At 45.3% G+C, this 24,759-nt stretch overlaps 2 protein-coding genes across 2 annotated transcripts; one reads left to right on the forward strand and one right to left on the reverse strand.

Annotated features, from left to right (window-relative positions):
* The first annotated feature begins 345 nt into the window (after positions 1-345).
* Positions 346-5,893, forward strand: LOC8023677 (nuclear nucleic acid-binding protein C1D). The gene is made up of 5 exons (XM_029974229.3): positions 346-566; positions 1,152-1,218; positions 1,944-1,999; positions 2,657-2,780; positions 5,153-5,893. The coding sequence occupies exons 1-5, from the start codon at positions 414-416 to the stop codon at positions 5,248-5,250; spliced, it is 498 nt and encodes a 165-aa protein (XP_029830089.1). The 5' UTR covers positions 346-413; the 3' UTR covers positions 5,251-5,893.
* LOC115315002 (TATA box-binding protein-associated factor RNA polymerase I subunit A) lies at positions 5,114-24,621 on the reverse strand. The gene is made up of 12 exons (XM_029974227.4): positions 24,426-24,621; positions 17,454-17,523; positions 15,652-15,806; positions 14,339-14,403; positions 12,469-12,574; positions 11,929-12,046; positions 11,533-11,681; positions 10,355-10,507; positions 9,649-9,715; positions 8,405-8,525; positions 6,781-6,935; positions 5,114-5,556 (listed from the first exon to the last, which is right to left on the reverse strand). The coding sequence occupies exons 1-12, from the start codon at positions 24,510-24,512 to the stop codon at positions 5,429-5,431; spliced, it is 1,374 nt and encodes a 457-aa protein (XP_029830087.3). The 5' UTR covers positions 24,513-24,621; the 3' UTR covers positions 5,114-5,428.
* Between the last annotated feature and the right edge of the window lie 138 nt (positions 24,622-24,759).

Genomic DNA, 24,759 nt, shown 5'->3' on the forward strand with positions numbered 1-24,759 from the left:
CTTGTGAGAATTCATGTCTGCACATCAATAATGAAAGTCGACGAAGGAAAAGAAGTTATTCAGTAGATGAAAGTCGACGTAGAAAATAAGTTATTCGGTAAATGGTTGTTAGTCCAGCAGAGTGCATGTGTATGTTCCTTGTCTCTCTTTCTTGTATATTTCATCCTTTGTTCAGCTGGCAAATTTCACAAGCATGAATAAACAACCAGCTGAACTCCACACAACTTTGAACGATTCGCTGTTCATGAGCCGAAAACTTAAGGCTATCTGTCCAGATGGCGCGAGACACTGCCCGATCCTAGAAACAGGAGACACCGCCCGATCCTAGAAACAATTTCCCAAGCATATCCATTCGGCCCACTGATTCGGCCAGTTTTCTTCATCCATCCAGTTGTCGCTGTAGGTTAACCAAGATGGCGGCCCCCACGCGCGTCGAAATCTCTGCTCCGAGCCAATTTCCTCCCGAACTGAAGGACCGTGCCCAAAATTTCCACTCTGCTCTGAAGAAGGTGCAGGACATTCTGAAGCCTTTCCTAGTCAGCAGTCTCGACGATTCCACCAACGAAGTATGTCGCCTCCACGATCGCATACGCAAGCGCGTCTCATTCGAGAGCGGCAAACTCTTGCATGCCCGCTTGTCGTATTCCGTGTGTCCCGCAAACGTGCGTAGCATACCAATGTTATTGGTACCAGTTGGCAGTACGTGCGTTTCCTTCGAACTCAGGAAATACCACTATAGTCACTGACAGAACTAGAACTGCGGCTATGGCCTTCAGTCCTAGCGCGAGCTTCCTGGCACATCGACGCGTCTCGCGAGCCCCCAGCGTGCTCGCGGAGCGAAAGCACGTTGCAACGAGCGTCCTGTCGCTTTCACTTCGACATTGACTATAATTCTCAAAGAAAAAAAAAAAGAAAAAATATGTGTATATATAACACACTTATACACCTCCTCCGTTATTGGACCCTGAGCCTGCTCTAGGCTCGTGTTGAATGCTAAGAGTGCGCGTTCTGTGTCGTTGGTCTTCTTGTCCCGGTCTGTGTTTTTTCGGCGTCTATACTTTCTGAGTAACTACAGGTGGGATAAAATATGGAGTGTATGTGTTCCTCCACAAGCAGTGCTGATCGATGCAAGGCCCTTTTTCCTATTACAGCTGCTTCCACTGGACAAAGCCAGGCTGGATCTCACCATCCTGTATGCCATGAACTCGTTGTTCTGGAGTAAGTTGTGCCAGAAAAATAACACTATTCTTCTACTTTCACCTACACGTACGATACAAAACATTGTGGAAGGAGCTGGCACAAGCTGGTGTTTCATTGACACAAGAGGTCGAGTAAGTGATAATTCTAGGTAAGTCAACGTGCATGTACCAGTGCCTTTTATGATGGAAAAAAAATGCAAACTGCCATTTCGGTGCAGTAATGACATTGCGGTGTTGGTTTCCGTTGTCTATTTATTCTTTTCCGTGGTCGTTAGCCGTAGGTAAAGCAGTATACCCAGGAAGCTGAAGCTTTGCATCAGATTTCCTTGTAGGCCGTCTTACAGGCACATAGCCAGGATTTTTTTTCGGGGGGGGGAGGGGGAGGGGGAGGGAGGGAGGGGGAGGGGCCCACCTATGACGAAATGCTGTGTGAGGGGGAGGAGGGAGAGGAGGTCCCAGCAAAATGGAAGATTTCAAGGGAAGGCCCCCATGAGCCCCCCCCCCCCCCCCCCAGGCTATGTGCCTGCCATCTTAGTTAATGTGAGTCAAGCTCTGTTGCCTTACAGGTCTATTATATAATATTGAAGTATTAGTATTCAGTTTCGCCAAATATTCCGATACTATTCTCAAGAAATTGAATTACCTATGCTAACCTAAATGAAATTTGTTATTGTCCAATCAAAGGCAGCTTGTGTTCAGTGTCCTGCCTCATAGTTGAAGGTAAAGTTGAGTCATTGGTTGCAGTGTACCTCAGCACAACCGGCGAAGACCCAAAGCAGCACGGAGTGCGTCGTGAATTGGTAAGAGAAATAACACTCATTACTGACTAATGTTCAGAGTCGCGCTAAAGCCCATGCCATCTGCTATTAGCAACCGAGCAGAACTGTCTGAATGTACTCACAACAATGGCATGTACAGACCAGGGCACCTAGTTTGTCAGTAATCGCAGGAAACAAGCAATAGTCAAATAATACTTTAGTAAGTGTTAAAAAAAATAAAAAAAAGTAAAATCAAAGGCACCCCTTTTGTAGGTTTATCTTGTCGTCGCCTTCTATTAACCTTTTCCTTTTTGCGCCGGTCTCCCCCTCCCGTTATGAATAACCAATTAGCCCGCCATTTTATTTTAATTCTGTAGGGAAAACAGCATGTATCACTGTTTCCCATTTCTTTCATGCAAGTCATATTGCAGCAAAGTCAAAGTTGCATACATTAAGTCGAGAAAGACGTTAACATATTTTTACTTCTATTGTTCCGCCGTTGCGAGAGTGCAACTAAAAACAGTGAAAAACAATATTTGTTTTGTTTTAAGAAAAACCAACAGTCAATATTTTAATATTTGGTGTTTAAAATGAGGTCCAAGAATCCAGGGCGGCAGTTGCAAGGCAATGATTTGTTTGGAGCCTTTGCTGAGTGTTTGTTTTCGCATTGATAGTGTTCACTGTTCCTTGTGCCTGCAGGAGCGCATCAAGGAGTACATGGTGCGAGCCAGGCAGATAGCAGACAAGGCAAAGGCGCCCAAGCTGGATCAGGGTGCAGCGCAGCGGTTCGTCAGAAACTCCCTCTGGCAACCCAAGGACAAAGGTGAAATCAGTGCGTTTGGCAATCCACAGGGGAGCTCTTTACTGTTTGAGGCTAGAACAGGAGTATTAGGGGCAAGGGCACATAGAGCTAAGTGGCAAGAGATTGAGTTGCCTATGCCGTAATGAGAGCGAGACATTGAGATCTGTGATTTTGAATTGCACAGGGTTTCGCCCTGGCCTTTCCGAGACAGTAGTGGATATGACGGGATTGCTGGGTTTTGTTGGGGAGGATGGAGGAACGTAGTGAAAAAGGGTTACAGTAACAGGATGTTGGGAGACTAGTGGAGAAGGTCTAGATAAGTGTGACAATAGCCAAAATTGGTGAGGTTATAATTGGAGTTTTAATTTACACCAGAATTTAAGAGGAGGGATGTAAATGTTTGTAGGCCAGGTGGTGCATGCCGCCGCCGAATCAAAGGGTATACATTTTTGCAAGTGGGAGCCCGGCTCAGGGGCAGATCCAGAGCTCCGTTTGGGAGTGCGGGGGTGTCGACGTTGTTTGGAGGGGGGGGGGGGGGGCCCCGTCGCCCCCCCCCTTAGATCCGCCACTGTACCTGCTTAGCCTCGAACCGCGTGTTAAGTGAGACAGACCTGCTCTCTAGGCAAGACATTGTACCCTTTATAACGGGCGGTATTTTGCGCAACCTAGCCTAGAAGTATGATTTGTTTTCCTTTGCCATTTTGCTTACCCTGTGCAATTTCGTAACTATTACCAGGTAGTGTGGGATATCACCACGATGACCTTTGGGAGATCGGGCAAGAAAACTAAAAACATTACCCCCGCCTCTTTCCCCCGGCGAAAGAATCAACAATTTTCCCCTGGTCAAACGTCAGCATTACCCCTGCACCGGACTCACTGGGAGACAGAGTGGAGACTTTGGGCCGGAGCCACGCTACTGTACTCGGGGCAACATTTTGTGGCAGTTAACAAAAAACTGGGGAGGGGGAGAGGCAGGCAGAGCTAACGGCTCTGTGTTATCGCGCCAAGTAGTTCCAGACTTTTTTGGTTTCAATTGCATTTTGGGTTTTGGCGCGAGGGCCATGCAGTTGCTACAGTTAATCTCTTCTTATGAGGATCACGGTTGAGGGTGCTGAACTGTGATCGCCGAGCACACGGGCCCCCATATCCGCGTCTGTTTCTGAACATTTCACTTGTTTTTAAACACAAGCCAACGCTTCAATTGAAGCACTCTCACCGACTTCTCAGGTAAATTACACTCTGGTCGATCTCCTCGAATTTCATTTGTCTTGCAACCGACAGATACGCAGCATCCCTTTAAGAAATGCCGTGAATTTCATCGGCGCTACAGTGTTTTGAGGTCATTGATATGTAAACTCGTCTGGTACTAAAAAATAATAGCCTGGGTGCGATATACCGAAATAGAAGCACGCACACGCCACGGTGCAAAGTGAAATTCCAAGATTCCATTTGGATTGCATTCAGTTACCACTGGCCCTAAAGAAGTTCGGTGGTGCACCACAGTTCGGAACATGCATAGCAAAAGCTCGCGCTGCAGAACCCGAAGATCCTAGACTCAATCCCCACCCCAGCTCGCTTACGCCAGTGAGCTCGCTAACCAGCCGGTATAAGGAAGCAATAATCCCGGTTCCTTTTGCCTCACTTGCGTGCGTACACATTGCACACTACTTGCTTGTTTTTTTTGTTTTTACAACTCTAAATTGCCAAACTTTGTGAAAATCCCACAGAGTGAACGAAGGGGCAAGCTCACAGAAGGTACCGACGATACACTACACCAATCATACCCAATGACGGACGCGATAAAGACAACATCTTTGTTTTGCCAGGAAGTAGAAAACCTGTGTCAAACTTAAACCAAGGAGACACGAAAGAGCTAAATAAATGCTATAAGTCTGGCACATCCTGGTTAATACTATAGTCCGTTGCAACCTAAGAACGAAGGGCGAGGGTAAGACGGGCCGGAAAGGAGAAAGCAGACGGAATGCTGGAGAAGAGAGGGAGAAACCTCATCCTCTCTTTAGTGTTTCGTCCGCTTCCTCCTTTCCGGCCCGTCTTACCCTTGCCCTACCTTCTTGAGTTGCAACGGACTATAGTAACATTGTGAAATTGAAGATAAAAATAACAATTTTATATTTTTTTAATTGGTTAAGTTACACCCAGCAAATTATTTTGCTTGAACTATATTCAGCTACACAGTGAAACTACGTGCTTCAGTCCTCCAGCTTTCGCTTCATTGCCACAGAGAGTTGTCCCCGGGTATAAAAGGTTGTCCTTTTGTCTGTTCCCGAAATGGAAGGTCTTTTTATTTTTAAGATGTGCTATTATGTTCACAGAATGATATAAGTAGCCTTTAATGCTGTTTTTTTTTTTGTTTGTTTTTTATTGCAACGCAGAAGAAAATGGCGCCGAAAGCACTCCAGCCCCCCACAAGAGACCTGAGTCATTGACAAGGACACCGAGGGGGCCCCCAGAAAAACGGAAAAGGCGCTGAGACCGGCAACGACGCAACGGCAGTGTTCGCAGCCAAAAAGTACTCTCAAACCGACAATCGCCGCTGCTAAAGACACTTCGCCGAGTTGTGCCGACAGTTTTCTCCGCAAGTCAGGATAAAACTTCCGACGCCAACACCTCCTCTTCAATCACAGTAACGGTGGTCTCCATAGAATTCCTCAGTCCATCAAGATGCTCTCAGAGTCTGGCCGTTGCAACATCTTTTCGGCGAAGGTGTTGTAAGCGTCGACCGTGTCTGCACCCAGTTCTGCCAGCTTCTCTTCGACGCTCGACATATATCCTCTGTCTGTAAGAGAGGAAAACGGTCTGGATGACATCAACAGTGACGTGCATGCCAAAGAGCATGCGTATCGATAGCTGACTTTTGTATTTGCGTGGCATGATCTATATCTGGCTGTGAAGACATGTTTCCTCTTTTCCAGGAATGAAAGGTCTTCTACACTCTGCGGACTCGGTATAGAGCTTGTGATTACAACATTTGCAAGCTTAATATTGAGTCCATTTTTATAATATTATGCGAATAACTTTTATCGGTTATGCTGACAGAGACATATTAATGTGGATGTCAACGCTTTCCTTCTTAAGAATGTTTTGCACAATAAATTCTTTTCACTATTGGCCTAGATGGGAAAGCATTCCATTGTTTACAGCATAGGGTCACGTCTAGAGAGAAATAAATGCGTGGCTTTCAGTGACAAACAACTGCATCGGCAGTTATTGCTTGGAAGAACCAAATGTTTTCTCTTTAAGGATCAGTGACAGTGTGAACAAAGCCGCTCAAAGTAAACAATATAAAAAAAATGTACAACGTAACACAATACTTTTTCTTATAGATTGCAGATTGACGCCACCCGAAAGTAAATATGATCGCAACAAGATGAAAACTTGCTGATATGGGTATAACCCCAGCCACCACCCGCCGTTGCCCCTTCCCCCTCCCCCCGAATGTGTTAAAAAGAAGCCCCAGAAACACTAGTATGCTTCTTAAGAAACAGGTTTCTACACATTATAATGCAACACCGAGACTGTAGGGAGTCAAAGATGATGTATGCACTGTTGAGTCTGCACGGACTGCAAACTTCGCGAGAGTTCAAAGCTTCCTCCCGTGCCCCGGATTGCTTCACATTCCCCGGTAGTATGGTGCCTCTCTGACCGGCGTGTTCGCTGCGTCCTAAAAAGTGGTTCCTCAATTTCCGCCCGATAACACAGAAGTGTCGCGTTGTCGCCGGCCATGAACCTGACGACGATGGCGACACTAGCGTTCGCTCCTTTTCACCAAACCTTTACGCCCAACTGCCAGAATCACAAAATCCGACAGCACGATACTCCGGCTTTGGCAACGTCCTTGGCCACCGCTTGGCGACCACTATCGACGCACGGGCAGAAGAGAACGCTAAACGCACCGACCAGAGACGCGTTCTAGGCACCACACCCGTAAAGCCTTTTCGTAAAAGGCCCAAGGTTGCCGGGTCCACCGACCCTCCCCGAGCAAGGGGGGCTCGAAAATTACCGTCTAATTTGAGCACGCGCAGGAGCGTTGCCTTGCAGATCCAGACCTCCGGGCACCCGGTGGGCTGCAAGCGCACGTTGAAGTGGTAAGGCCGCCAGTAGCCACGTCGCTCCTTCCACAGCTGCTTGAGACAAGCTAGCAGCTGTTTCTCTTTCCTGCAGGCAGCGGTGTTGCAAGGAGACGTAAATGAGCACGCTAGGTAGTCCAGCTTGCTTGGTACAATGAGCGTGCCCGTCATTTTGAGGCCATGACCGTACAGGGTGTTCCCGAATAATATTTAGTATCTAAACGTAAAAAAAAAAACATTGCATGTTGAATGCTCAGTTTTGGCCTAAATGTAGTGCTAGCAGTTCGGACCAGGGGCCAAAGTTTCAGAATAACCCGTTAACTAAAAATATACGCGATTTTCGGAAATGTTTAATGAGAAAAATGACAGTAGTGCTGTGCGATTATTCTAATTTTTTAATAGTGGTTTAGAATAATACGCTATTCAATTTTCGCTTTGAGAACTCTGAGATATATACTTTTTGAAATGTTGATCGCGGCGAGTTAGCCCTGCAGAGTGCGCTTTCCCCCGAACACCCGTGCGCTGCGGAAAAGCAATACCCGCGGAGCTCGCGGACATTGCTTTCCCGCAGCGCACGGGTGCTCGGCGGGAAGTGCAGACTCCACGGGGCTAATCCACCGCGATTGTGCAAGAATATGGCTGTTCCAGAATTTACTCAATCTTACTCCAAAGTAAGGGTTTTGTACCATGGCGTTTGAAAACCTACTCGTGTCCAGCATTGTTCCATCTATGCTGTCACATGACATAACCAGCCGGAGTATCTCAGATCTATTTGGGTGGAATTTGGAACACAGCCTATTTGTTAGACAGCGATGTCTTGACGGCCCGCGCTCATCATTTGTACCCTTTTGTATTTCAGTTGTATTTGTTTGTTTTTCTAAATTTAGCGGAAAACTTTCCTCGCTAAATTTAGCGAATTAAGTTTCCCCGCTAAATTTAGCGAGGAAATTGATGTCACGTCGCCTCAACACCAATTTAGTTTCCCCACTAAATTCAGCGGGGAATTAAATTAGTGTCGAGGTCGCGCAACTTTAATTTTCCCGCTAAATTTAGTGCGGTTATGCCGACGGCGACGTTAACGTCGCGAAACCCGGCCTAAGAGCTGCGCTCCAATAATATTTGCCAATAGCAAGCAATTTATAAATCCCCTGAATTAGGGTAAATGCAACAATTTTGTCATTTACATGCCACTGTTCATAAATGTAGCTCTACTAAAATTTACTGAGCTTAGAAGTAGACAAGTAGAAGGTTGAGAACAACCTTCACATGTTCAGCTGAATCGCTTAAGCATGGCGCATGGTAGTGAAAGACTTGGGAGAAACTATTCGACACTCGATTAGAAAACATTCGGCCAAAACCACTATTCAATTTAAATTTGCTTCCAACTTAAAATCCACCATGTATTTGGACACGACAAGAAAATGGTGGCCAACAAAGTCCACGAATGCCTGGGGCTGAATGGTGCAAACTGCCAAGAGAGTGCCCCATGTTTCCATTGTAAGTTTTTCCATAATCACTTGTCACGGTTAGCTCTGAAACTCTGGCAGCTGGCCATACCTGTGAACTGCCCGCACAGCGGTCCTACACAGCCAGGTCCAGCCCTCCAGGGAATCCTTGTTGTCGAACGAATCCAGGAAGTCAGCAACCATACGCACGCTCTCCGCACTGCCGCTGCCCTCTGCAAGACAACCGCAGCATGAAAGAAAGCTAGAGAAATGGCATCTATCCTGCGAATCTCTTGTCTCATTGCTTGCAGGTGAAAAATATAATTTTGCAAAATTTCCCATAACTTGAAGAAAAGTTACTGTTTTCAATCAATCCGCGTTTATTTCAGCTTGAAACACAAACTAAGGGTGGCGAGAAAAAAGCAGCGTCGTCCACTGCTTGACGGGCCTTGCTACCCTCACAAGAAAGCGGTGTAAAAAAATATGAACAAAATGAAAAGTATATTGAGGTCCACGTAGCTTTGCACATATTTTGCACAACTTACACATGGCTGAAGTGCAGACAAATCATAGAAAAGTGTTCCGGAGGACAGAAGAAGACATATCACTCAGGTGGTCGCATAGGGGCGTATTCTAAAACTTAGGCAAGATATACCGTAACATAGTAAAACCATAGTTTGTTCTACATCTAAGTAAAACAAAGGTGTCTTTTTCCCTGCTTGTATAAGGCGTATTGTGGGGCACAGTAAGAATATGTGAAAGAAAATTATATTTTTTTCTATTATATTTTTGTAAAAACAAGCAAATCTATATTCAAATAAATTATATACAGGCACAACTTTAAACTGCAAGTAAGCCTGCCCGGTTGGGAAATTATATGGAGCTTTTGTAATAGCTTTTAACATTTTCTTTTGCAAGATCAGAAGCTTCTGAATATTTAATGCTGCGGTATTACCCCAGACAAGGAAACAGTAGCTTAAATATAAAAAAAAGAAAGCGTAATACAAAGCAAGTTGTTTTTTCAGGAAGAACATGCTTATTACGTGACGTAATTCCATCAACCTTAGAAAGGGCAAGACAGATCTCGTTTATGTGGGCGTCCCATATCACGGAGGGAGTGTGGTGAACGAGGCTGATAACATATTTGATCCTTCCAGAACGGTCTGCGCTGCGGTACCGTGTGCGATGTTTTACAAGGTTCGTTGCCATAGTCAGACTGCTCTTTTACCCTAAGTCTAAACGTATTTTCAGCCACGCCATTTGCCCAGCTTCCTCCGTACAATGCAGCGATTGGCTCTCTCGAGTGCTTTGCGGGAAAGTAGGTGCTCCAGATTTCTTAAGAGTGTGCTCACTTACCAAGGCTGTAGATGTAGTCAATGTAGTCCAAAACCAAAGCATTGGACGGGTCCATTCCACATATTTTCTGGAAGAGCGAACCAAAGTGTGGCTACTTTTAGCAACCAGGTGGACGAAAGACGCAATGCACACCCGGAGTCACCGTGCCGGAACGGACGGTGCCACCGCGACCATGACATCTTAAAAAGAAATTTGTCTCCTGTTGGTGGAACTATATTATAGAGAAAAGAAAATTGTAACAGATCCAGCACACTCGAAGAAGTTTAGACGGGTCCCAGGGTGCCTTGCCAGCTGCGTACGCCCTTGGCCTACACCACCCGACAAGGTCAACTAACAAACAACCGCCCCCTTTAGAAAACGGGTTGTTCTTGGCAGACGAAGACGAGAGCTGCTGTTGCCCCGTGCTGCTGCCCCATGGATTCAGCCACCCCCCTACAAGAAACCAAGCAGGTTTCGAAACATTGCGTCACTCTTTTAGGGCTTTGGTTGCTGCATTTCCTTTTTATTACTACAGTGCATCCTTTCTTACAAAATAATGAGGATCAGATTGATGTTACAGCCGAGGCCAAAAGGAACGGAATGTCGTTCTTCGAGGCTAGACAGATCAATGCCCAACTTTAAGGTTCTAAGCGGGCGCGGCCTTTCGACAGTTGCCTCGAGACAAAGGGTCTTGCAAGCGGAGTCCGCAGCTGGGAAGGAAACTCACGTGGAGAACGTCGATGCGCTCCTCCATCCTCAGGTTGTGGCGTTTGAGGAAGGTGTACAGGTAGATGTGGGCGTTCAGGCTCTCCGGGTTCTTGTCCAAGTACTCCTCCAACACAGACTCTGCCTTGTCCAGGTGGCCATAAAACTCCAGCATCTGAGGTGGCATAGCAACGTCATTAGGATTGCCCCCACCTGATCCACCTCACAGTGTACCACTTTTTAGGCTTACTGTACAGAATACAAATTCAAAACTGGGACGAAATCTGCCCTAGTAACTTTCTTCTACACACTGTTTAGCATAAACGTGTAATTAGTGCATTTTGTTTAGTAAAATTCAATCCCCACCCCTGCCCGTTTCGATATGGATGAGCATCGTACTGGCGTGCGGTTGTGTATCACTACTGTGTAATGCATGTCAAAGGCCCCAGGCTAGTTGTACTGCACTGGCTAAATTTCTCATCTACAGCTGACATACCAGACGCTCATTGGGGCTGACTAACTTCCAGCTGTATAAACCTACATAAGACAATTAAAAATAAAGGACAAATTCACCTAAATATTAAAGAAAAAAGAAAGGTTTTCTAATGAGTTAAGCTTAGCATGCAAGAAGCCATGAAATGGCATGGTAAGCCACTGGTGTTTATTCGCACAAAACGAACAAGATAAAACATGGGACAGATTTATTTCCTTTTTCCTTCCACCCATTTTTTTTCGTCGCAATAAATGCCACAATGGCTCGCAATGCTATTTTAGTATTTTGCGAAATGACAAAAAAGGCTTGACTAGATGTTCATCTAACATATTGTTTAATATGAAACATAACATCTACGGGAAACACGATACGTTCAGAATCCGATTTATGCGGTCCCTTCAAAGTGCCAACATGCCGCGAGGTCTACGCTCTATCTCACTAGTTGCGTGCAGTGTTATCAAAGGTAAGGGAAAGCGTAACATATGCACTCGGAGAGGAGAAGAGTGAGGATTTCCCCCTTACCTAGACTATCTTTTGTGAATCAGAAAGGTTGCTTCTGTTTGCATCGGGAATCAGCTTGTCACTCAGAATTTAAATGAAAGGACCTTGTTTCCCTTCCAGCTCGTGGCTTCCATAGAGCTGGATGAGCTTCTGACATAGAATACAGTTCTGGGTACTGCAGCAGTGGGAACCGCTTCAGCACTCACATGGATCAGTTTAACGATGAAGATGTCGAAGGGGCCTTCGTGATCCAAGAGCATGCGGAAGTTGTCCATGGCCCTGGCCGCGATCGTCAGGCCGTGGTAGGCTTCCGCTCCCGTGGCCCCCTCCTCGGCATTTTCTCCCTCCGACGCCACTGGAGAGAGAACCGCTATAGTCTGTTGCAGGTTAAGGAGGGCAAGACAAACATGTCCCACAAAGCCCTCCACTCTTTAAAATTTAGACTCGGAAATGCTAGAAAGAAGACAAGTAAAGAAGAGGAAACCGCCGATCACGGCGGTTTCCTCCTCCATTCTTCGCTCCGACCACTCATGGAGATCTACTGTAATTTGTTGCTGCAGGTCACCTTTCTGCAATGTACGGGGTCGTTAGATGTAACGCACCTTGGCCGCTTGCCAGGGGCAGCCACTCTATGTAGTCCAGGATGCCCAAGTAGCCTCTCAGGATGTGGTCCACCCTCTCGCTCTTACGGATCATCTTCCTGTGCACCCGCAAGTGGTCCTAGGTCAAAAGAGTTGCAAAAACTGTGCTTGGATACCGCAAAACAATTTACCGTATTTACCCACGTATAAGTCACCTTTTTGTTCTCTCCGAAATCTCTGCAGGGGCGTCGTACGCAATGGCGCGACTCATGTGCGTTTTAATCTATAAGTGTGAACGTCAATTGCGCAAATTTGCCGTGGGAATTATATTTCTTGTTCGATCCATTGGTGAGAATATTGAAACTGGCTCCCGCCCGCGTACGTATCGTGATCGCAAAACATGTATGCAGGGTCGTCGGTACGGCTTCACGTCGTACAGCCGTATAAATATAAAAGTGTGACTGATCTACAAGGTTTTTTGCGAAAACGGTCGTTTCTAGAGGGGAGTGCGACTTTTAAACCAGAAAATACAATAGCGATCATGGTCGAGAGCTCGCCCACCTGAAAGAAAGTCCTGAGATGAACGTGTTCGGACCGCTTGAGGCAGTAGATGATGTACTCGAGAGCCGTGGCCTTCTTGTCGGCCGTTCCGAGGCAGCGGCAGTGCCTGTGGTGCGATGCAACAACATCGAGCATGTCGGGACCTACGCGTGTACTAGAGCCACTAAATAGGCCACGCTTCAGAGTGTCGACGCTTCGGCCATCTTATTGCTTAGAATCATTGTCATTGTCGTCAGTTATTCGAAGCTCTATCTGAAATCGCAGAAAATGCTTTTCCGTCCTCCAGAAATAATAGAACGGTCCGCGACGAAGCAAAACGATAATGCCAGAGCTTCCCGACGCCATGTTTAAAGCTCAGGGAGCCACATATTCCAATAGTAACAATCACCCATGGACCTTTCTAGAAAGTGTGACTGGATCCAGCTTCCCGCTCCCACAGTCTCAATCACAAATCATGTTGCTCTTAAAAGCACCTTAGGTTATCTCATCCGCTGGCCAATGCTTATGATGTTTTCCCATGTGTTTCATTCAGTTTCAATTCACTAAAACCCACTTCCCTCTCTGTAATGCTTACGCCCCGAGGGCAAGATAAATAAATAAAAAAATTAATAAATTCCCACAGGGACTGATGCCAATCCCAGATTGCACCACACAGCGCAAGGAATAGTGTCCCGACGTACGCTCTGGCCCGCTCGTACTCTCCATGCATCCTGGATGTGAGCAATTCCTTCTCTCTCACTGCATGTTCAGAACACAAAGAAAACAGAGCCAACGTATCACAGAGTTTTGCTGGTGTTCTGCTTTCTTTGCATTCTGAAATTGCAACTGCTCCTTCTATTTATGGGTACTCCCCATGCACCATGCGTCAGATTGTCGTAGTGTGGCAAAAAAGGACGGTGGGAGACGCTGCATATTTCCAGTATGATCTGCACTGGGCAATAAAATGGTAACCCCCACGAGACAATCATAGAGTGGAGTGTGGAGCTTCTTTGGTGCCTCTAGCCTGTGCCTAGACAGGGACAATCTTTCAGGGATCGCACGTTCCAAACAGCGTTTTCTTTAAGATGGTCCGAGCAAAAGCACTAACGAAGCTAGCATTTGAGCGTAGTGGCACGTGGAGGTTTTTTCATGTGCATTCACCCGCTTCATACTTGGCCAGGCTTACTTACAGACTGTTTTAAACAAGACGTTTCAAACGAGCTGTCCTCATGTCCTTGACCAGATGTGCCCGCTGGCAGTCGTTCAAACTGTGGGCTGGCAAAACCCCGACAAATAGAGGCGTCCTTCGCAGACGGTCCGTTCCACACAGCTCAGCGAGCTCAAAACAAACCTCCCCAGCACAGAAAGGTGCACATCCAAAGTGCGGCGTGCGCATTCTCAGTGGTGCTCCTCCTTTTAGGATGCATGCATTCCAATTGATATTTATAAAGTGGACAGAGATTTTAAATTATCTGTGAGTGCTAGATGTAGCACAGAGCTATGATACCTTTAGTGCATGTCTCAATAATAGGGTTCAAGGGGCCTTTGCCAGTTTTACAGCGGTGACAAGACAGAGGTATGGTCGTCGGGGGATGTGAAAATTACAAATCGAACTGTGTCCAAACTCCAAGCTATGCAGGTTCCCAGGGCAGCGGATTGTTCTGCCTCTGATAGCAACTACCACGCTTTTAAACTGAAAGAGCACCGTGCCAGGACAATCCTTTTTTGTGTTAGAACTATTCCACAGCACTGGCACGGTCTAGTGGAAGTTCAAGTGTGCTGTCCCAATGAAGACGGGTTTTTCCCCTTCCACGTAGCCATACTGCAATAACGCCCTCGGGCACTGCGAGGTAATCTTTGAATAAAGAATAAAGGAAGAGAAGCAGTTTACCTGACAAAAAAGTTTGTCCTGTGGGGAGATGAAAGCTCGTGGTTCTCGAACAGGAGCATTCCCGCCTATGGGAGAAAAAAAAGGTGGTCATTAATATTTCGGCAGGTAAACAGAAAAGTCCGATTCCAGTCAATAGAAAAGTAGCTTCGTCATCTGGTGACAGTAGTGTGCCCTAGCAAAAACAACTGCTGATTGATAATTATGCAAACAAGCACGGAAGATTTAAAAAAAACATGGCCGAGGCAGGTTTTTCTTATTTCTTCCTCTTTACTAAAGGAAAGTGAGAACCTCCAGACAACATTTGGCCTTACGGTATATGACAAAAACGACCCTAGCAGACAACTTTGCATTAAACCAAGTCTAATGTCAGCAAGTTAGAAACAATCCAGAAGTGCGACGATTTATTTTCAATAGATATGGTGAGAACTTGTCAATTTCGAAGCTTTAACTCAAGGATGGTCTTCCCTTCTCATAGAAACATAGAAAGATTAGCCAAATGAAGTTGATTTTTAGTCTGACAGATGGTAAATACATTTTGAAATATATATCAAAGTTATTTTTGCCTTAGTAAATCCAAAGGCAACAAGAAACAAATATCGAGGGAACTCGCTCCTCGAAACAACTCCCTGCTCGGATTGTGCGTCCTAGTTTTTATACTTACTAGAGCAGTCCCCTGACTTATTTCAGGTATACTGAATTCATGCTTTTATACACTTTGACAGAATATTCCCCTGCTACTGTTATGCAATCAGTTTTTTGTTCTCAATTTAGAAAATAACTGTTACTTATTTTTCTTACCGGCTTTTTCCGAGCAGAGTGTCTTGTTCATTCTCACGACAGTGCGGTGTTGTACACCCATCATGCTTGCAGTGCTACCACACCTACAATACATATTTGTCTTTGCAACGAATTTTCATACGTACAATGCGTGACGCTGTTAGTGCGAACACGATTTGGACGCTTGTTTGTAGCTGGCAGCAAATTTTACCCCTTATGCAAGTATCCCTACCGAGCACCTCAAACCAAGGAAGTAGTTTTGAAAACAACATTCTAAAAGGAAAAAAAAAATGGTGACCCTTTTCTTTGCTCTAACAGTGTCACGCCATGTATCTGTCCTACCTTGGATCCCTCCTCGGTGGCTAGCAGTATCTATAAATAAAATTTAAAAAAGAAAGCTGTGCAGAAGTCATTTTTTAGCAGAGAATGTTTTACGGGTCGTTTTCAATGAGAAAATTGTCGCGAAGGACCGTCAAAAATGAACGAAGGACCGTCAAAAACGTTGGCCTTCAACAGAGATAACGGTGAAGACGTACCTTGAGAATGAGTTGGTCCGCCGCATACATCCCTGCGGTCAAAGCTTCCAGCACCTGTGCCAGCTCTCTGAACTTGAGGCCGAAGCACAGCGTCTGAGCCAGCTTGGCCAGGAAACTGGCACGGCCATTCTTTTTCTTCAGGCTCTGGTCAATTTCTGCGTGCAAGGTAGGTTTGTCTTATCTAAGATCGAATCAGCAGCTTTTCGTCACAGTATGCAAAGAAGCGACAGCAATGGCCGTTATTGCACGTAGTGACACCACACTTTAATCCGTATTCCCTCCTGCACTCTTTACTTACTCGATCACACACGACACAGCCTTTGTGGCCACTCAAATATGTAGGAAAGAAAACTCATTTCATTCACGAGTCAACGTCCCTACCAAAACTGAACGGAGACACATCCTATTACGAGCGATAAGTTGCTTTACATGTGATAGAACGTGCAAACCCAGCTCTATTGGTGAGGAATGTGGGGCAGCGTCCCCTGCCAAACATAAAAAGTAAAAGACACTGCCGTTCGGCAAGAGCCAAGTGTGCGCGCTTTGCTTGGCGTCACATGCGGTGCACGCGAGAGCGCACACGAAACAGAGCTTTCTGCATGACACCTCGTCGACAATGGATGCAGCTGGCAAGTCTCAATGACACCTATAGCTGTAAAAGGTGTTTATAAGTAATTCTGTTGTGTGCATGTTTATACAGCCAGAAGTCAGTCAGCCCGAGTGGGTGTCTGGTACCTCGGCTGTAGGTGAGAAATTTTGCCAGTGCAGTGCAACTGCCAGCCCGGGGTCTTTAACGTGCACCACGCAACAGTGACGCATGACCGCACGTCAGTACAATGCTCATCCAGAACACAGAAGGTATTCCTTTTCTACATGCTTTGTGAGAATAAACGGGACAGGCTAAGATTACTAAAGGGGAGGCATGCTTACTTTTACACAGCATAATTGTTCCTCATGCTTGCACTACCAGGTGTAAAATTCTGCTGCGGCATTTTGCTCAAACTAATTCGAGACGCTCGTGGAGAGCCTAACAAAGTTAGCACCGAGTTTTTTTCTCACAAATGAGCGACCCTTATGAAGATTACCAGTCTTCTTAAATAGGCTCATCTGGTGCATCAACTTAAAAAAGATTGCTGATGCTTGGTGTAAAAAAAGAATGCAAAAAATTGCTAATGCTATGCTCATGCCAACTGTGCTTCAAGCCATGATCACAAACAAACCAAAAACAGCTATGTAACTGCTTTCTAAAGCCATGTCGGTAAAGTCACATAGACAACATTTCCCAAAAAGATAATTTCCATCTTTCACTCAACCAAAACTTTGGGTGGAGCTTCCTTCGACGAAATGTCATTTGCCAAGATGAATACCACCCCATGCTCATATTTCAACCTTGCACAAAAATTAATGTACGGCGTCACCCAAAGTTTGAAGCGAGAGCAAAAGTGACAAAGCCGACGAACTTAGAACCATTTTAGCGAGTTCTGCCACTGGCAACGACGGGCTCCGCCTCTTATGGCGTCACAGCCATCGACCAATGGGAGTTGTTTACTGGTTATCGTCTGTAACCGTCATAGTCGCTGACAGGATAAGAACGGAAGCGCATCTTTCGGATTCTCAGCCTCCAGCATGCGCTCCTTGCCTTCCACCATGCTTTGGTTGCGCGTGCACGCCCTAAGCCTCTGAGGGGTTATAGAGGCAAAAAGCTGGAGGCGGGACAACAGAAAGTTCTCCCTGACACTCTCATCCAGTCAGTGACAATAAACACACTTTTTCGGAAGTAGAAATGGTGATGCAGCTCTTACGTGCAGGAGGAAGTGTGCTTAGCTTGACCGTGGTGTACGACGGTGCCGTGAGGTCATCCAGGACTGGTTTCTGCAGATCAAATGTAAACACTTGTCTGTTGACGTATCACTAGGGTGACCATACTCCCCAGAGCAGAAAATGGGATGTCGAGGGGGAAAGTAGGAAAGGGCGGGAAGCAAAACAGACAAAAAAAGTTCTGCTACTCTCCAGTTCATTGTGAAAATACATACTTTTGCGGGGCCTTTTGGCGCCGCAAAAGTATGCATTTAAGTATGCAGTTAAGTACACAAGCACCTTTCTTACCCATTCTGCAAAATCTAAGCATGCAAAAGGTTTAGCATAGCAAGATAGAAAGGTGTGCACGCATCTGTGCACACCTTCTTTTTTTTTTTTTCGCTTTGTGTGGGTCTTTACGTGTATTGACCCAACCAGGGATGGGCAAAATAATGCAAATATGTACAAATACAAAATACTTCGTCAAAAATGTATTTAATTACAAATCTAATTTCATTTCGTAAAAAGCATTTAAGTACAAGATACAAATACAACCAACTGTATTTGGTCTCCTCCAAATACCTTTCCAAATGCATTCCTCAAAATTTGCGTCAGTGACTTCAGGGTACCTGCAACGGGTTTCTGGGTATCTCATTTTAATTTTGCATCGCACACTCGGCGAGGTCCTACTAGTGCAATAGAAATATAATCACAAAAAAAATGTAATCAGCTTGGACATAACAGGTGAAAAAAGCACAGAGCTTCAAGCAGCTTTTTTTTGTCAATTACATTTGGGTATAGACCAACAAAGAACCGAGACGACCAAGACGCGCAGCACTAGCTAAAGAATTTTTTATTGTTGCAACTCGCACCAGTTACTAAAATCTGGACGACCCCTGCGTTCAGAATGTTCCAGGCAAAAGTATGGATGGAAATCAGACAGGAAAGCATTACAAGTTGTAACAGGCACTTATTTAGCCAGTCTGCCTCTGAACGTCGATTTCGTCAATATTCTTGCCCTGGACTAGCACCGTAATCACTGTCACTAAACGCTTGTGCTTGATTGAGAGACAATGCATTCGGTGCAGAGCATAGTTTTCTTCCTGCTCTGGACAGTGACAATAAATTTGAGGGATGTATTTTCGCCCACAAAATTATATTTAATTACAATTGTATTTGAAATACCCACGTTTTAGTATTTAAATACACATGTCAAGTACATTACCCAATTTACAGTGTATTTGAAATATGTATTTGAAATACTGCCCATCCCTGAAACCAACTATTGTTTCAATTTTTTTTTTTTTTTTTTTTTTTTTTTTTTTTGTAGAGGGGCATGTTATGTTTCAGAAGTATGAACTATGTATAGAATAGTAGGGGAAGGGATCCTTTTGTTCAAGTTTGAGGGTGGATGGATGTTGCCTTACCGCGTCGACCTGTAAACGTTGTCAACGTTCTTAAATTGTGTGTTGAAGGCTGTGGCGCTTGATCTGTATAACGTCGTCCTTTTGTGTTGGTGGAGATGACCTTGAGATTGAGACTATGGACCTTTCCAGCGGCAGTCTCGAACGAAGCGATTTACAGCGCGCGTCCCTGGTTTTGAGAGTGTATGCCAGTGTTGCCTGACTGCGCTGGGCTGTGGCAGCCTGCGTAGGTGCACTTCCGGACGCTGGTGGAGGCTAAATTGCCGCGTTTTATTATTTTTTATTTTGTGTTCTGTGGCAAATAGAATTTATAGCGGTCTTTAAGAAAGCACTGCACTATTTTTGAGAACAAAAACAAAGAAATGAAAGCTGTTTTGGTGAGTCCGTATGCAACAGAACAAATGCAACTGGAATGTTTGTTTCATTTTATGTCGACCGTTCACTCAGTCGTGTAAATCTACAAAGGTCTTAGCTGTGCAAAATATTTGACCACACAGGATATCCGAACTGCATGGATATTCCTTGCCCGCAACATGAAATTCAACGAGTCTCATCAATCGAACAACATATATTGTACGTACCCCACGGTGCCGCGTTATGCGCACATAAGTTGAGAAAGGTCTAAAATAACATAACATATCCAATATACTTTGTCAACGATAGTCAATTCACGATAATCGGACGGAATCCGGCATGTTTTGGGAAACATGCAGATGAGAGCTGCCCTTTTGCACAGCTTCAAAGCAAATAAACGAACGTGTCTATTTCGTCCCCACACCCCGGACCCGACTCCATCAGCTATTGTTCGTGAAGACCCGGAACATAGACGGGAAGGCTTTTTGGAGATTCTCTCAACGAAAATAATCCTCCAAAAGCGTCAAACTGCTTGCGTCGCGGGCTGCTTGACGTTCGCTCCCTTCGTTTGTTTCCTGTGAAGGCCGAGCAGGGTTCGAGCTCTGGTATTCGCTGGGTTTCAGAGTGGAAGATAACACACAAAGGGTAAGCATCCTAGACAGGCAAATAAAGTAAAAACTTCCAAGAACAGCAAGCGAACTTTGAATGCACAATGCAGGTGGGAAGTCACGCTGACCGGGTTTCCACAGCTCAAGCGGGTGGCAGAAATTTCTGGCTGATAGGGGTCGCTCGATCCGCAAAATGGCGGCGGCCAGAGCGCTCTTTTTGTAAGGGTCTATAGACCATTTCATCCTCCCCCGCATGGGCGCTGCCATCTTGGAATCACGTGACGCGGCAGCCATTAGGTTGCTTCAACTTGCTGCTCCGCTCTCCCCTCCGCGCCTTGGCGGATGCGTTGTATTCGTGTTTTTGGTCGCGTTTCACCGCGCTTGCTTGCCTTACTTCGGAAACTGTAGTCCGATAGTCTACTCGACGACTCCCGAGATTTCTTCATTAATAATGGCGGAACATTCTCAGTAAGAAGCGCGTATATTTATATCGCGCATCTAGGATCGGAAGGCGTCAAGAATAGTCAGCGCAAGGAGACTCTCTGCATTTCTCGAAAGCATCGTTCTTTGTATTCATAATATATCGAAAACAGTTTCTTTTGATTATGGGAGGAAACGCGCGAAGGAGATATACAACGAACGTTTAGCTTGTATTTTATCTGAGGCTAGAAGTAATGGTATGTCAACATCAGGCGATTTGTTTGTTCATAACATCAGACCTCCATGTGTATGAGGTTCTCAATCTCTTTTGCTACGTAAACATTCGGTTGGTCAGTTACTTATACAGTTTAAGAAATTGTATACCATGCTCGCTCCCATTTCCACAGTCATTTAAGTGATTTATTGATTATATTCAGATAACCAGTGCCGTCCACTTAGTTTATTTTAACACAAAGGTTGGGACTTTCCGCGTAAGAAACTGCCACGCACAGCTTAACAGTAGCAAGTTTTAGAATAGCGTGCACAAGAAAAATAACGTCGTTTATCTAAAACGCGGTTTGGGTTCGGCACATACGCTATAATGACGACGTTTTCTTTTTTTTTATGTATGCTGTTTTAACTTTTGCCAGTATCTGCATTCCGCAATATGTAACGCTGAAAAAAAAATAGTTGTCTGCATAACAATTACTTGAGTCCAGGATTGTCGATGGCGAAGAGAGATTTACTTTTGGTGGCTGGCGACGCCGAAATATACAAAGCGAATATGTTCAAACAAATAAATGTTTGTTCACACAGGTCCATGAAGTGGTGCCTAGCGCTAGGATTCAGCCAAACTTTCCGAGGTATTTGTCCTCCTGCGCCCTTTAACTTTATATGGCAAATTTTACGGAAGACAAATGCTAGGTTTAATTTGACGGGCCTGCCAATTATATCATATCTTGAGTAAGCAAACGTTCATATAAAGATAATTTATTTTCTAGGGCCAATATCGCAAAAGGCTGCTTATGAATACTTTAGCAGGGTTGATAATTTAAGAAATTTCCTACTCGGCCTGTCAAAAAATGGTCGAGTACAGAATAATAATAATAATAATAAAAGAGGACGAGACGATACTACTTGTTTATATCAATTATCTGCCTCATTACACGATACGTTTTTAGTTTGCGAATTTCACTAAAGGTTGGGTGCCCACGAAAACCAAACAGTGTGTAGTAAACTCGCGAGTTCATCTGTTTTGGCCGATTCAGCACATTGCTAATTAAGCTGTCGATATGCTTCTGTACGTTCACGCGTTAGTCTCTTCATTAGTTTGTTTTACTGGAAATTGGTGTCATCGGGTACGGCCGTAGATGATGGTAATCTCTCCTGTGCATCAGTCAGGCGTTTTGCAACCGACCGTAATCAGATACATCAAAGGAGATGGTAAAAAAAGCCCGCAATTTAGGCTAAAAATACACCTCGTAGTCCTCAAAGTGGTTCAATACCGCTGTTTCCTTGGTTGTGTGTTACAAGGAAAATATTCGTATCACAAAATTAAGCAAAAACAACGTAAAACAGCCACATAGCCGCGTTCACGTTGAAACCGAAACCAATCAAATTGAAGCAACCTAATGGCGCCGAGTGCGTCAGCGCCCTCTATCCGCCGGTGAGGCAACTACTAAAATGAAAAGGTCTATACACTCCGTGCGGGAACTATAGGGGGCGCTTTGAAAAACGCGCGCAGCGCCGCTAGCGGAGGAGCTGGCGTTCGACCGTGAGGCGCGTTCAGCAGCCTGCGGCGCCTTTTCGCATGCCAAGCTGTGGCGGCGGAAGCGCGCACGGACAAAACTTTTGCTTTTTGAGCCGATACGTTGAGGGTGACGTTGCATAAATGCTGGGGCAGACCTAAGAAGAACATTTAGCTGTTCTCCTCTTCTTATATATTGAGTTTTAGTCGTTATTCGGGGGAATTTCTCTAGTTGCGGCCAAAAAAGGAGTTGGAGCAATTTTCCGAAAAGCAAGACGGCCGCCACCATAATTGCTTTGAGTGGGAAATTTATTTCGTTTGTCGCTGTAAACGTAGGACTGCTGGAACGATGATATTGGAGGCGAGTGAGATGTCCACTAAGTTTCTGCACGAAGTGTGCCAAGTTTCATTAAAACAGCCGGTGTGAAAGTTGTTTCTAACGAATGAAGAAATAAAGCTGTACGGTATATCCAATATTGCACCCAAAATGTTGTGTTATAGCGGGCTGTGCAAAGTGCAGATTTGGCCACACAGGTGCTTGGACTTGACAGTAACATGATACAGCACTTATTATACAAAAAAGAAAAAAAAAGGTGGCATAGGTAAATTAGGTGAAAATTTGGTTTGGGCGGCGTAACTCAATGGGAACCGGTTTTGACCATGAAAAGGCTGTCAAGAGAATACCACTGGTCGGGGAAGGTGGAGACTTTAGAGGTAGGAAGGGACTAGTAGACTGTACTTCCAATTGAAACAACTTTACGAAAGGTGGTTCCAAAGCCGAGAAAACGAAGTTGTCGGCCAACACACGGTTTGGCCGCCAAGGGTTTTTGCGGTCAGCTGTTGTGTAATAACCTGTTGTACGAGGTACTGATTTTCGGCCCACAGGTACTTTGACATGATTGTCACTTGGCACAACAGTTATTATAACAAAAATAGTTGGCATTGCGAAACCAGGTGGAAATTTAGTTTGGGCGGCGTAACTAAATGGGAACTGGCTTTGACCGTCAAAGGCTGTCAGAAAATACCACTCATCGTGGGAGGTGCACAGTTTACAGGTAGGAAGGGACCAGCGAACGGTACTTATAGTTCGAACCACTTTGCGATAGGTTGCTTTAAAGCCGAGAAGAAATATGTTGTCTACAGAACTCGGGGTGTCAGTGTCTCCACATCCAAAAGGAGGCTGATCAAGAAAGAAAGCACACCACATAAACTTCCATACTCAAACGCCGATTCTCCAGTGATTCCGAGTTTCATGGTTGTTTTCTTTAGATTTATATTTTCACTTTTTTACCGTTCAAATCTTTCTTCATGAAGTACAGATTGCGTGCCATACTTGTCCGGAAATATCATCGACATGTACGATGGGGACGAAACTTCTTTGGAGGGCATTCCTCCAACGAAATTGGCACTGCATACCCACGAGTGTGGGATGGCATTTCAGTTCGGCCCATCGGCGCTGACACATGTTGGCGTTACTGGTACGAAAACAAACGCAGAGCGCAAAGCGGCAGTGTAGAATATGTCAGCTGTGCCGACACAGTGGCAGACATGATCGGGACACCAAATTTCTCGCGTCGTACGGCACGGCTCCATCGTTGTCGCTGTCCCACAAAACATCGACGAGGTGAAAAACTGTGAAACTTTGTCTCCACGAGATACGACGCATAACTATTGAAGCACTTAATGACGCAGCACAGGCAGCACTTCATGCTGTGAACTCAGCGCAACAGCACCACTCCGACTTCAACGTGTACCAACGTACGCGGCGTGGTTTCGGTTTCGTTTTCTGTGGGGTGCTCACTGCCTACCTTCGGTACCGGCCGCACGGCGGCGCGCTAGTCGCGTCGCACGGAGTGTATATAAGGAGGTGGACTAAATAAATGAGTTAGCTGAGTTTGAGACGTCGTCCTGTATTTTCTTTCCCTTCTACGTTTTGATGTTTCTTCTCTACCCCAGTCTCAGGTTAATTCAACATGGTTAATATTCACCAGCTCGCCTGCACCCTTACGATTTTTTCTATCATCATCTTGATCGAATGACGTTTTAGCGAACGACCACGTTTCACCAAATGACACTTTAGCGAGTAGTCGGACGCCGCGAAGCGGCGTTTTCGGGTGGGCCAAACATAGACATAACACATACACAACAAAATGCACTGTCACCAGTAAGCATTTTTTGTTTTTTCTCCGCGTTTGGTACTGATCTCGCAAGCAAGTTCCCAGCGCTCTGTGGTGTGTGTCTCTCCTACTCGTCCGTCGTTTTTAGCGCTTTTAACCCCTAAACAAGTTCCTACAAAAACGAGACATTTGGCTTTATTCAGAAAAAATGACGGGACGGCAGGTAAGGACCTCAAACGGGACTGTCCCGGTCAAAACAGACGTCATCCTACGTATCGCGAACCTCTGAAACAAGCCGACTACTTACCCATTGTTTCCACGGCGCAGATGAAGCGGATCGCACGGGAGCCAGGCTGTCCTGCGCTTCGCATTCGCAAATACTCGTGAGATGCATTTTTACTAATAATTTAGAGCAGAATCCACTTATAGTTTAGGAGGAACATGCGGTACGGTACACGTGAGATTGTTGACGTCCACAGCCCGCCATTTTGTTGGAACTTGGAATTGGATTGGATTGACCGAATACGTTTTGTATGACATCTTTTCAGCGAAGTCAGTCGTAAACAACGTTGGTCGCATAGAGATCATACATACTCGTAAACTTGCGTACCCGACTCAGTATATAATTTGGACAAAAGATA

The sequence above is a fragment of the Ixodes scapularis genome, unplaced genomic scaffold (assembly GCF_016920785.2).
Source record: "Ixodes scapularis isolate PalLabHiFi unplaced genomic scaffold, ASM1692078v2 PGA_scaffold10__122_contigs__length_95168666, whole genome shotgun sequence".
NCBI lineage: Eukaryota > Metazoa > Arthropoda > Arachnida > Ixodida > Ixodidae > Ixodes > Ixodes scapularis.

Excerpts from the sequence above, each read along its gene's own strand:
- LOC8023677 (XM_029974229.3), top strand. The coding sequence starts at position 414 with ATGGCGGCCCCCACGCGCGTCGAAATCTCTGCTCCGAGCCAATTTCCT. Across the intron at positions 567-1,151 it reads TCGACGATTCCACCAACGAA|CTGCTTCCACTGGACAAAGC; the intron begins GTATGTCGCCTC and ends TTCCTATTACAG. Across the intron at positions 2,781-5,152 it reads CTGGCAACCCAAGGACAAAG|AAGAAAATGGCGCCGAAAGC; the intron begins GTGAAATCAGTG and ends ATTGCAACGCAG.
- LOC115315002 (XM_029974227.4), bottom strand. The coding sequence starts at position 24,512 with ATGCATCTCACGAGTATTTGCGAATGCGAAGCGCAGGACAGCCTGGCT. Across the intron at positions 12,047-12,468 it reads ATCTCAGGACTTTCTTTCAG|GACCACTTGCGGGTGCACAG; the intron begins GTGGGCGAGCTC and ends CTTTTGACCTAG. Across the intron at positions 6,936-8,404 it reads GCTGTGCGGGCAGTTCACAG|GAAAGAGAAACAGCTGCTAG; the intron begins GTATGGCCAGCT and ends CGCTGCCTGCAG.